The sequence below is a fragment of the Megascapheus bottae genome, chromosome 33 (assembly GCF_031878675.1).
Source record: "Megascapheus bottae isolate mThoBot1 chromosome 33, mThoBot2.hap1, whole genome shotgun sequence".
NCBI lineage: Eukaryota > Metazoa > Chordata > Mammalia > Rodentia > Geomyidae > Megascapheus > Megascapheus bottae.
In genome coordinates, this window is record NC_143541.1 from 5,248,016 (window position 1) to 5,260,755 (window position 12,740).

A 12,740-nucleotide genomic window follows, 5' to 3' on the forward strand; every position below is an offset into this window, starting at 1 on the left:
GAGGGAAAAGGGGACCATGTCATGAGAAAGGATATCAATGTTTATGAAGTTATGCACCTTCTATCTGGTGAATCTAATCTAACCCTTCTATTAATCACAATAAAAAATTATTTTTTAGAAAAAGGATGGGGGGCTGGAAGCATAGCCTAGTAGTAGTGTTCGCCTAGCCTGCAAAAAGCCCTGGGTTCAAATCCTCAGTACCACATACACAGAAAAGGCCGGAAGTGGCACTGTGACTCAAGGGGCACAACACTAGCCTTGAGCTGAAGAGCTCAGGAACAGCATCTAGGCCCAGAACGAGATGGCACCATAATGTTAGTAAGATTCAACTTTCGGTAACAGAGAGAGCGAGGAGTCAAAAGATCAGTGAGGAAACAGGACTTGCGCAACACCATATACCAGCAACTCTGACGGGCACACAGAGAACATCTGCCCAACAGCAGCAGGACTCAGCACTAGTGCCAAACAACAACAACAAAATCCACCAGTGTCTCTAAACATTCCGAGTACAAATGTCATGCCAGATCTAAATATACACTGTTCACAAAAAAAAATAAAATAAAATAAATATAAGCATGAGTAAATGAAAAGGCTGGCGGCTAGGCACTGCTAGTTCACACCCACCATCCCAGCTACGGGGGAGGATCACAGTTCAAGGCCAGCCCACACACACACAAAGACACCTTCTCTACCAACCCAGGGGGGTGCACTGGCACCTGCCTATCATCCCGGGTATGGAAGGCTGAGGTCTGGAGAGACATAATTCCAGGACCCAGCAAAAAAAAGCTCATAAGACTCCATCTCAAGAAAGATGGCTGGCTGAGGTAGCTCATACTCTTTCCCTCATCTAGGATGAGAAGCCTCACATGAACAGATCACAGCCCAAGTGCATACCTAAGCAACCCCAGACCCTAGCCCCAAAAGCTGCCATCTCAAGCAAGCATGGGAGTCCACACCTGTAATCCCAGCTATGCAGGAGAGGCATAGGTAGCAATAAGATCAGCCCAGATGAAAACTCAAAACCTTATTCAGGGCTGGGGGGCAGGGGGGAGCAAGAGGAATGACTAAAGTAAAAAATAACTAGGGCCACAGCCTAAGTGATAGACTGCTGTCTAGCAAACACAAGGCCCTGATTCAAAACTTCAGTAAAAGTAAAATGCTATATACTAAACATTTAATATATAAATACCTCTTGCAGAGAGAACAAGCAAAGTGCAACACATGATTTTTTTCCAGTATTACACTGCAGTTAAATGATAAAATTGTCCTCAATAGAAGCAGAATTCTGTCACTGGGGAAAGTCAGATGTTTCTTGATTTACAATAGTTGGCCTTAATTTTTCAGCTTTTCCATGTTGCAAAAATGATATTCACAGCCAGGTGCCAGTGGCTCACACCTGCAATCCTACTCATGAGGCTGAGAGCTGATGATGGCCATGCAAAGCCAGCCCAGGCAGGAAAGGCTATGAGGCTTAGTTCCAATTAACCACCAAAAAGCCAAAATGGAGCTGTGGCTCAAGAGGTAAAATGCTAGCCTTGACCAAAAAGGGTTAGGGATTGTGCCCAGGCCCTGAGTTCAAGCTCCAGGACTGACATAAAAGAAAGTAAAAAAGAAGATGAATATGAAGAAGAGGAGGAAGAGAAGAAGAAGGAGGAGGAGGAGGAGGAGGAGGAGGAAGAAGAGGAAGAGGAGGAAGAGGAGAAAGGGGGATGAGGGGAAGGAGAGGGGAGAAATGAGGAGGGAGAAAGGGGAAAGGGGAAGGGAGAAGAGGTGTATATATATTTGATGATAAGTTAGCACTACTTCACGCCTTTATCAACTCTCAGAAACAAAATATACTTACAGTTGTGTGAACACTGAGGAATTATCATGGCAATGTTGAAATATTCAAAGCAAATTCCACACCGAAGCAAATCATCTATTGTCTGGAAAAAAAGATGCGCATATCAGAAAGACATCAAGATTGGAACGTCTGCCAAGAACTTTCTCCACTAATGACAAATTCAGTAATACTTCTACATAGAATACATTCAAAAGCTAACTCCAGACAACTACAGGGCTCTTGGAAAACCTTCCCAGATAATTTTTTTCTTCAGCACTAGGAACTGGGCTGAGGGCCTCACATTTGCTAGCTCTGCCACTTAAGCCACGCTTTCCAATGTTTGCTTTTAGTTTTTAGTTTCTTTTTCAAAGACAGCCTCACTTTTTCCCAGACTGACCTCAAATATATTAATCTTCCTACCTCCACCTCCCAAGAAACTGGGACCAGAGACACAGACCATCACACTGAGCTTTCATTTATTTATTTATTTATTTTGGTCAGTCGTGGGGCTTGAACTCTGGGCCTGGGCACTGTCCCCGAGCTCTTCAGTTTAAGGCTAATGCTCTACAACTTGAGCCACAGCACCACTTCCAGTTTTCTGGTGGTTAACTGAAGGTAAGAGTCTCATGGACTTTAGCTGAAGGCAGTGGCTCACGCCTGTAATCCTAGCTACTCAGGAGGCTGATATCTGAGGATCTTGGTTCAAAGCCAGCCTGGGGACTAAAGAACCTGAGACTCTTATCTTCAATCAACCACTAGAAAACGGGAAGTGGTTTGAGGCTTAAAAGAGTTGAGTGGTAGCCTTGAGCTGAAGAGCTCAGGGACAGCGCCCAGGCCCTGAGTCCTAGCCCCACAACCGACCAAAAAAAAGTCTCACGGAATTTTTGGTGTCCGGGCTGGCTTTGAACCTTGAGCCTCGGATCTCAGCCTCCTGAGTAGCTAGGATTACAGGCCTGAGTCACCAGCACCAGGTTTATTATTATTGTAAGTCATGAGTTTCAGTAACTTTTTGCACAGGCTGGCCTCAGATCAAGATCATCCAATCTCTACCTCACAAGTAGCTAAAATTACTTATACCTCACCATACCCAGTTTTCCTGAGAGCCATTTTTGCCATTTATGCTTTGGACAGGCAGTGCCGACACCACACAGATTCCTGGATCACACTCTTGGTCCTTCCCAGGGTTGCAGCAAGTGTATTCCTGCTCACACACCCAATGTGTGCCAGCCCTCATTCTAGCATCCTCCGCCCTCCCTGTTGTAAACGGCATCAGAAGTCAGTAACTATTCATCTTAAGGATCAAATCCAGGACTATTAAACTCAAATACTAGAACCTAGCCAGGAATAGTGGTGGGGGCCTATAATCCCAGCACAAAGCTGAGGCAGAAAGGTCATGAGTTTGAGGCCAGCATGGGCTCCACAATGACAGCTCACCTCAAATAAACAAGTAAATAGATATCTACAGCAGGGACATAATACTGGGCATGAGTGGAGCCAGGACTAAATTCTTCCTGCTGACAGTCCAGTGATTTCTCCCTGGTATGGTAGTGAGCTAAATGAAGACACTCTGGAAATAGGTGACAGCATGGGAGGTAAAGAAGTGAAAAAGTCACCTGCATTTATGTTATCTTGGAATGTAATAGAAAAGGGTCTTCCCAGCAGAGGCGAGGCCCCAAGTTATATCCTCAGTACAATGCATACACATATATACTGAACTCAGGATAGATAGACAGACAGACAGACAAACAACTGACCTCCAACTAAAACTCAGGGACTCATGCTTGCACTGGGTTTTTTCCATTCACAGCTGGTACTCTACCACCTCCAGTTGTGCCATTTTAGCTGGAGGTAAGAATCTCCAGGATTTGTCTGCCCAGGCTGACTGGCTGACTTTGAATGCATATCCTCAGATCTCAGTCTTTTGAGCAACTTGTATCATATATATTAAAAAAAAAAAAACCATTCTGAAAAGATACAACAAAGTAACAATGGCTGCTAGGAATCAAGGAACTGGGCAAATGAGGGGCATGTGTGAGAGAGACCTTTTCAGTGCTTTCAACCATAAGAGTGCGGTGCTTAAATTTTAAAATGTAAGCTAAAAACACTGATGCCATTAACAGTCCATGTGAAATATCATAAAACCATTAAAAATGTTTCCAATGAATAATTAATGCCATGGGAAAGTGTTCACACTTTAATGGATACTTTTTAAGTCAGGAAACAATTCCACAATGATACACACCAGCTACAACTATGTAGCTTAATCTTCCTAGCAAGAGAAATAGTTTCAAAACCCCAGCCTTGAAGAAAAAGCCTAAGCAGCTCCAAAGGAGTTTGAGTAAAACCAAGAAGTTGAATGCAGAAAAATCTCAAAATTTTAAATACATAAAAAATGAAAAAAAAAGTAACAATAATCATTTATGGATGATTACTTTCGTTTTATTTTGGTTTTGGTCGTGGGACTTGAATTCTGGGCCTGGGCGCTGTCTCTGAGCTCTTCAGCTCAAGGCTATCTCTACCACTGGAGCCACTGCGCCACTTCCAACCTTTTGTCTCTGGTTTACGGCTGAGGAAAATCCAGCTCACAGAGATAACTTACACAAGGCCACGACGTTCACAAGGGGCAGAGCTTTAACCCTACACAACTAGAAACCCAAATCTGTGCTCTTCCCCACTGGAGCTTGGTGCCAAGGCCTCCAAACTCCAGATTCCATAGACCCTTCCAGAAGGGAACATCAAGGAGGTCTCAGAGGGGACCTCTCAAGTTCCTAAGTAGGGTCCCTGGTGACAGCAGAAAGAGCAAGACTTCCGACCAGCAGACTCGGGTCTGTAAATCCCCACTACTTGGGGGGCAGAGACCAGGAGGACAAGAGATGGGAGGGACCGGGGGGGGGGGCGCGGGGGGGGGGAATCTCACCCAGTAATCTGAGCCATCACTACTCCTGTCATCCAGGCAGGGAAAGGGCGTGTGAGTTCAAGGATCATGATCTAGACTGGCCAGGCCCAAAAGAAGACACTATCCGAAAATAACTATGCAAAGTAACCATGCAAAGAAGGCTTGGGGACAGGGAGGCAATGAATGGTTCAAGTGGTAAGAGTGCCAGCCTAGCGAGCACAAAACCCCGAGTCCAAACTGCTGTACCAGTACGTGGAAAAGGTAAGAATAAAAAGAAGGGGGAACCGTTTAAGACTCCCGCACACGACACAAGGGTGACAACCAGCAGGACGCAGGGCCACCGCTAGTGCGGGTGGAAAGAAAGCGGCTGGGGTGGGGGGGGACACACAAGGTGGCCCCCGAGACGAAGGCTAGGCCAGCGACGTAAGTCTGGCGCTGGGTCCCGAGCGCGGTCGGGCGCGGCGGGGGCGGAGCGGGCGGAGCGCGCACGGCGGCCCCGGGCCCCGCGAACGCCAAGTCCTCCGGGAGCGGCCGGGGCCGCCGCGGCCGTTGTCACTGTTGGGGGAGCGGCATTCTCGGCGACGCTGCTGACTGCGGTGGTTGAACCTCGCGACGCCCGGCTTCTTCAAACACAGCCGACGACCCTGGCTCACCAGGACGGGGCGAAGCTCGGCCCCCGTCACCGGGAAACGGAGGCCCAGGCCCGAGCGACCCTCCTGAGGCCGCCCAGCCTGCGCCCGGTCCTCAAAACGCACCCCTCCCTCGGGCACCCAACCACCCCGAGGCACGCACCTTCATGAACTCCAGACCCGGAGGCCATCGGGGCTCCACCAAGGGCTCCATGGTCCCTCCGGAGGGCGCTGAGGGACGCGCCCACAGGCCTCCCGCGCTCCACGACCGCTCGAAATTCCCCGCGCTACTGGGCTACGTCAGCAGTCTGAGACGCGCCGGAAGCGCGCGCAGAGCCTGCCGGGAGTGGTAGTTCCTAGGAGGAGCGCCGGCGCGGCGCGGACGCGACTGCGCATGCGCCAGGGTGGCAGCGCGCCTCTCCCGACGGAAGTAGCGCGTCAGCCACAAACCAGCCCGCGTCTTGTGCCTTATTTCCCGGGGTAAACCTGTCCCTCTGCACGGACGGGCTCCTCCATCTCGGAAACGATCTGCTGCGAACTAGACGGGGAGGTTTGGTTTTTTTTTTGGTTTGGATTCGTGCTGACCCCGGGACTGACACACATACTGGTTGTGCGGGAAGGGTGCTGAGCCAGGCTGGCCTCGAACCCCCGGCCTCGGTGCTCGCTGAGTCCGCCGCCTGCCAGGGGGTCTTGGCGGATACAACCAAAGCCAGCTAGGCAACAGTTGTATCCTGTCACAACCCAGGAAAGTAGGTAATGATCAGAGTCTACAGGCCCAGAGATGTGGCTTTCTCAGCTGCAAAGGGCTGCAGGGGACACGTCTCTGGGTCTCAGCATGCAGGAGCCCGGGATATTTGGGAAGTGCTGGGTCAACAGGTGTGATCTGTCAGAACGGGGATAGCTGGCACTGGGTACTGGAGGCAAACACTGGTGTCTTCACAAAGAGAGGGAGCGCTGGCCAGCACACACCTAGCCTGTGGGCCTCAGTTGATCACAGATGTGGCCCCAGGGCCTTGGTTGGTCCACTCATCAGTGAAACTCAACAGTTTGATTTTTGATTTTTTTTTTTTTTAATGCTTAAAATGAGCCAGGCACAGCTTTCCTGGGAAGTAGGCAGAGGTGATTCTTGTCACTGATGTGGACATGACACTTAAGTTCAGGCTTCACTGGTTTTTATTGGTATTTTTTGGCGGCGGTGGTGGTCATGAGACTTGAACTCACGGCTTGAGCTCTGTCCCTGAGCTCTTTTGCTCAAGCCTAGTGCTCTACCATGTTGAGCCACAGAACCACTTCAGTGGATGTTTTTTTTATATATAACAAAACTAGCTCCTGAACCAGAGCTGTAGGTGATTGTACCCAAACACTAATTTGACAGTGATAATTACAGTAACAGCCTTTGGGCCACAGACTTAAGTATCCATTACAATAGCAGCTAACTTGTATAGGTATTTGCATTCAATGCACTATTCTAACTGGTACATGCTTTTTATTAGTAGTTACTAGTCAGATTCAACTAACAGAGAGGGTGAAACAGAGTATTGGTCCAGGATATCTGGCCAGGTAAGTGAAGAAAGATTTGAACTCGGGTAGTCTGGTTTCATAGTCCATATTAATCAATGCAGAATATCCTTATAAAGACCTCATGGTGAACATTATTCCCATTTATAATGTAAGAACTGCTTCTCAGGCAGAAGGACTTACACAAGATCATGCAATTTTGTCAGCAGCAAAATTCAGGCTTGATCCTGGGTCTTTTAACCTCAAACCACAAGAGATGGAGACAAAGGCACACAAGGCAGAGGGGTCTAAGAATCCTAGGATGCAGGACAGTGGGCTTACAACACGAAGATGAGTAGAGAAAGGGGTGAGGGTGGCTTTGTGCCAACCAATCAGAAACATCCATGCAAATGAACTCCAGGCTAAGTAGGATACTATTGGACAGTATGGATCTCAGACCATATGCCTAGGCCAGGGTTTTTCCTTTACTGGGCTATTTGGATACAGTGTAATTAGGTTCAAGGTGACAAATAACTGGGAAGGTGGTAAGGAATGAGAGATAATATGGGAAAAGAGTAAGAATGGAGAAGAAAGAAGGAAAGAGTTGGAAGGAAGAAATGTATTCCTCATATAACCCAAAGACAGACTCGGAAACCAGCATCCCTTATTGGTCTGAGTCTTAGTTCACCTCGCCATCGATGGAAGACCTCTAGGGCAGCACTATGCAGCTCCTCTGTGAATGAACAGATGAATTACCAAATCATCTCACATTCCTACAGATCTTTTCCTCCTGTCATCTTCCTTCTGGCACCCTGAGAGCTAGACACCACCCCAGGCCCTTTCTGGGCCTGGGAAGGAAAACTCAAGGGCACCAGCAGATTCTAGAAGCCCCCCGTCTCACTCTCATCCCATCTCTTCATCCTCAAGAGCCATTCTCCTCTAACAAGCTGCTGTTTCTAGGGAATCTGATTTTCTGTTAGATGAATAAAGAAATTGTACTTTCTCTATTCAGAAATAAAAACAAAATGTTCCATTATTTTTCTTGTCAGTCCTGGGCTTGAGCTTAAGGCCTGAGTACTATCCTTGGGCTTTCTCAAGGCTAGCACTGTACCACTTGAGCCTCAGCACAATTTCCAGCTTTTTCTATGTATGTAATACCAAGAAATAGAATCCGGGTCTTCATGCATGCTAGGCAAGCACTCTACTACTAGGCCAAACTCCCAGCCCTGAAATGTTCCATAGTTTTACAAATGCAGGCTAAGTGCTCAGTGGGCTGCCACAACACTTAGCACCAAGCAAGAATTCTGCATGAAAAAAAAAAAAATGCCCAGAGAATTTGAACAGACATTTTGCTAAATGTTAAGTGTAGTGTGTCTTGAATATTGCACGGGACATGTTTATACTAAACAATTGTTCTTATTTGTCTGAAACTCAAAGGTGTTTGTTTTTCTGGGCATCCTGATTTTTTTTGTGTGAAAGCTAACAACTCTTAGTAGGGAAGTATTCTCCCCGCTGAGTGTGGGCCTGACCTGGGCTCATTCTGGGAACCCCTGAAGCCCTGAGCTTCTGCCAAGGGCCTCTTTGCATCTGCCCCCCCACCTCCATCCCCTCTCCCTCTGAGGTCTTTTTGGGTCAGGGGGATATTAAAGAGCTCAAAGCCTTAGGCCCCCTCTTTCCTGCCCTGTCTTTTTCCCTTTTTATTTTCTTCCCTGTACATCAACCCCCCCCCACACCCGCCCTCCTTACATACTAGAAATCGAACTCAGAGCTTTCTGAATGCTAGGCAAGAATTCTACACCGAGCCAGACCCAAATCCTTTGTTTTGTGAGACAAAGTCTCCCTAAAAAGACCAGACTGGCCTGAGAGAGAGAAAGAGAGTAGGGCCAGGACAGAAACAAAGTGCCTGAAAAAATACGAATAAATAGGGGCCGGGTGTTTGGCCTAGTGGTTAAAGTGCTTGCCTAGCATGCATGAAGACCCGGGTTCGATTCCTTGGTACCACATACATAGAAGAAAGCCGGAAGTGGTGCTGAGGCTCAAGTGGTAGAGCTCTAGCCTTGAGAAAGTCCAAGGACAGTGCTCAGGCCCTGAGCTCAAGCCCAGGACTGGCAAAAAAAAAAAATATATGAATAAATAAGAATGTCATAAATAGCAAATGATGTAAAAGAAAACTCTGAAAGATTTTCCCTTGGTGAGGAAAGATTCTAATAAATACAGAAGGAATGATAACCTCTGACAACCTCATTTCTCACTTGGAGGCAATGATTCTCACTGGGCACGAAAGCCATTAGCTGGACAGGTGTTGGGAACATGGCATTTGTGAGGCTCCAAGTTCACAGCTCCCTTGTTGCTCATGAGAGAGAAGCAGCGTTTTGAAGGATGACCAGAAATGGACACACCTCTCCCAATATGTGTGACATATACACAGATGACAAATGGCTATAATCTAGGTGAGAAGCTGGCATTTTCATCCAGAATGGTGAAACCAAATCTAATCTGAGTTCGCTCAGTAGATCTGACTTCCTCCAGTACGCGGAGCTGTGGACCACCATTTAAGGGAACAGTGAGACAAACGCGGGCTTTACAGATCTTACCCCAAAACAAGCTGGATCTTGACAGTTCATGAACAGAGGCCACTGTTCTAGGAAGCAGCCAAAGAGCTGTAAAATGGAAACGCTGTGGCTGGATCTGGATTTTGAGAAGAAAATAATCTATTTGAGAAAGGACACTGTTTAGAACAATCCAGAAAAATCTGAATATGAATGAAGTGTTAGATAACTTTGATAATTTGTCATTTGTTTGTTCTGATAATGGAATTGTCACATAGAAAATACCATTTTTAGAAATAGAATGTATTTCAGGTTAAATACTATAACTATAGGTTACTTATCTAAAAGTCAAAAAAGGGAAGCAAAGGATGATAAATGAAAAAGTGGAGCGGGGCACGGTGGCTCACGCCTGTAATCCTAGCTTCTCAGGAGGTTGAGATCTGAGTATCGTGGTTCAAACCTAACCCAGGCACTAAAGTCCATGAGACTCCTATCTCCAATTAACCATTAGAAACCAGAAGTGGGGCCAGGAGTTTGGCCTAGTGGTAGAGTGCTTGCCTAGCATGCACGAAGACCCGGGTTCGATTCCTCAGTACCACATGCATAGAAAAAAGCCAGAAATGGTGCTGAGGCTCAAATGGTAGAATTCTAACCTTGAGAAAGTCCAAAGACAGTGCTCAGGCCCTGAGCTTAAGCCCACGACTGGCAAAAAAAAAAAAAAAAAGAAACCAGAAGTGACACTGTGGCTCAAGGGGTAGCAGAGTTCAAGCCTCATGACTAACAAAAAAAGTGAAGAAAACATGAAAATTTTTAAGAGATATTAAATCTAGATGACATACAAGGGGTTAACTAATAATTTGAAATTTGTCATCAAAATTGATAGATGTGCGCCTTGCTTGCCATCTTAAAAATGACCTCCTGGGGGCAGCAGAGTATCGTGCTAGGCCCATGCTCAAGCAAAGGAAAAATAAATGTACCCTGTTACGCATAATTCGTTTTTACCTCGTTTTTTTCATGTAACAGATTTTGAATGGGCTCTGACCAGGTACAGGGTCAGATTCACCCTAACCCTAGGATTCACCCCAACCCTGCTTTTTTGCCACCTCACAAGCAGCTTCAGAAGGAAACAAAAATGAAATAATTCAGATAGATTGCGTCAAACAGGGCCTGGCAATTACAAACTATGGTTTTGTAAATGGATGTGCAAGTTGCATGTTTACTTACTGCTGTCATTTGGGGTTCTGAAACACAAGTAGACCATCACTGACCCATTTACCTGTAGGCCCCAAGCCCCCAAGGCCTGAATGACAGATGCGGCTCTGGGAGTGGAGAGCTGGGATTGGGATTCTCCAAAGGCAAGATCGCATTCTAAGAGTCATCCAGTGAGCTTTCTGTGCCAGCCAATGGCCCAGCAACAGGGCTATGAGGCAGGCAACGCCGCTGTCCCTACTCTGGAGAGGAAAACTTTCCTGAGATATTTCTGCTAGAAAGAAGGGGAGGACCTACACCCAGGAGTCTGGCCTCTGAAATGTCCCTTGCATCTACCAGGGGAACTGTATTCCCTTAAAATCCTGCTCCGAATGTTTCCCAAGGGCGCCCCCTGGGGGTGTGGCTGTGGAAAGTTCCTGGGAGTTTGCCTATCCCATGTCATACTTTGGGGCATAGAGCCCATCTTGTCCTTTTAGTAAATCACTGTTGTCTACTTCCAACCACCTGGTCAGGCTAATCTGACCCATCCTCTGGCCCAAGAATGGCCAGGCCAGCCAATACAGTAAGTCCTGCCTTCCCCATTTAGTGATTGGCTCAGGCTAGGCATGTGATCTTGTGAGTTGGAAATGAGACAGGATGTGTCAGACCTCGTGGGCCACAGTGAAGTGGCCATATGACTCTGGCAGCCAAAGAAGGCTGCAGGTCAATCTGGAGTGATTTCCCTCATAGTTCAGGCTAAGACCCAAGGCCAGGTCTTGGATTGGACTCGGGCCGGGTTTTCTGGCTGCCCCGAGGGTCAAGGGAGTTCTTTGCCTCCCTCTGCTGCATCTTAGCCTGCTTCTCCTCAAACACAAATCTATGAGCCAGGTGCTGGTGGCTCATGCCTATAATCCTAGCTGCTCAGGAAGCAGAGAGCTGAAGACTGAGGCTCAAAGCCAGGTATAGGAGCTAAAACATTCTTTTGCCCAGGCCAGGGCTGTTTGCAATGGATGCTTTCTCATTTGTGATGCTGAAATGTCTCTAAGTGATGCATCCAGCAAGCAGACACTATAGACTATGCTTTGGAAGAAACATGGAAAATGGACAGTCAAAATTTGCCCTTTGTGGGTTAGAGACATTTTTTTGCCAGTCTTGGGCTTGAACTTAGGGGCTGGGCACTGTCGGTGAGCTTTCTCAAGGCTACCACTTGAACCACAGCACCATTTCCAGCTTTTCCTGTGTATGTGGTACCAGGGAATTGAACCCAGGGCTTCATGTTTGCTAGGCCACTAGACCATACTCTTGGCCCTAGAGACACTTTTATTACTCATCAAGTCAAAGTTATTTCATATTTCTGGGTTGATTAATTGGTGCAGTTTGACTGTGAAAGGATTGAGAACTGGAAGGTAGAAACTGGATCTCTTCAGCTAACAGCTAACAGGACAAAGTACATTAAAAAAAAAAAAAAGTTTCATAGCCGGGCATGGTGGCTGACACCTGTAACCCTAGCTGCTCAGGAGGCTGACATCTGAGGATCAAGGTTCAAAGCCAAGCCGGGGCACAAAAGGACCTGAGAGTCTTATTTCCAATTAACTCCTAGAAAATGGGAAGTGGGACTTGGCTCAAGAGTAGGGTGGTAGCCTTGGGCTGAAGAGCTCAGGGACAGCGCCCCATGACCCACAAAAAAAAAAAAGTTTCATGCTTGCTTGTTGAATGAATGAATGAATGAATGAATGAAAGACTTCTAATTTGGGTTCTAACATGAGCACTATAAAACAGATTACAGACTAACTATAGACGGTAGGTTCTTAGTTTTTCTAGCAGTTTGGACTTCGCAGGAAGCCACCACTAGGTGGTGATTTGGGTAAAAACGGTCACTGGGGCTCTTTTGCAAAGTGTAGATTGGGGGCCTTCAGGCTATGGAATTGAGCTTGCCGCAGGCAGCAAGGGACCCCAAGCCCAGGGATGGTCCTGCAAAAAGCAGAGTGATGGAATGACCTACTCAGACTGAAAACTTCTGGCTACTGCACTTTCTAAGCGATCCCTGGGCAGCCATCCTCCATGTTCAGAGCCTCTCTCTTTCTTAGCCTTCAGTATAGACTGTGTTCATGATGCCCATTTCATATGGCTGTTTTAAGAGTTGCATAAAATACAAATTT

At 46.9% G+C, this 12,740-nt stretch overlaps 1 protein-coding gene across 3 annotated transcripts in view; it reads right to left on the bottom strand.

Annotated features, from left to right (window-relative positions):
* The window catches only part of Rad18 (RAD18 E3 ubiquitin protein ligase), a 55,327-nt gene extending 49,701 nt beyond the window's left edge, over nucleotides 1-5,626 (bottom strand). For all 3 annotated transcript variants that reach the window (XM_090323765.1, XM_090323764.1, XM_090323762.1), the window contains exons 1-2: nucleotides 5,511-5,626; nucleotides 1,844-1,925 (exon numbers count right to left, since the gene is read on the bottom strand). In XM_090323765.1, the coding sequence (XP_090179891.1) occupies nucleotides 1,844-1,925; nucleotides 5,511-5,561 (133 nt within the window). In that variant the 5' untranslated portion in view covers nucleotides 5,562-5,626. The remainder of the gene's footprint in view (nucleotides 1-1,843; nucleotides 1,926-5,510) is intronic.
* Between the last annotated feature and the right edge of the window lie 7,114 nt (nucleotides 5,627-12,740).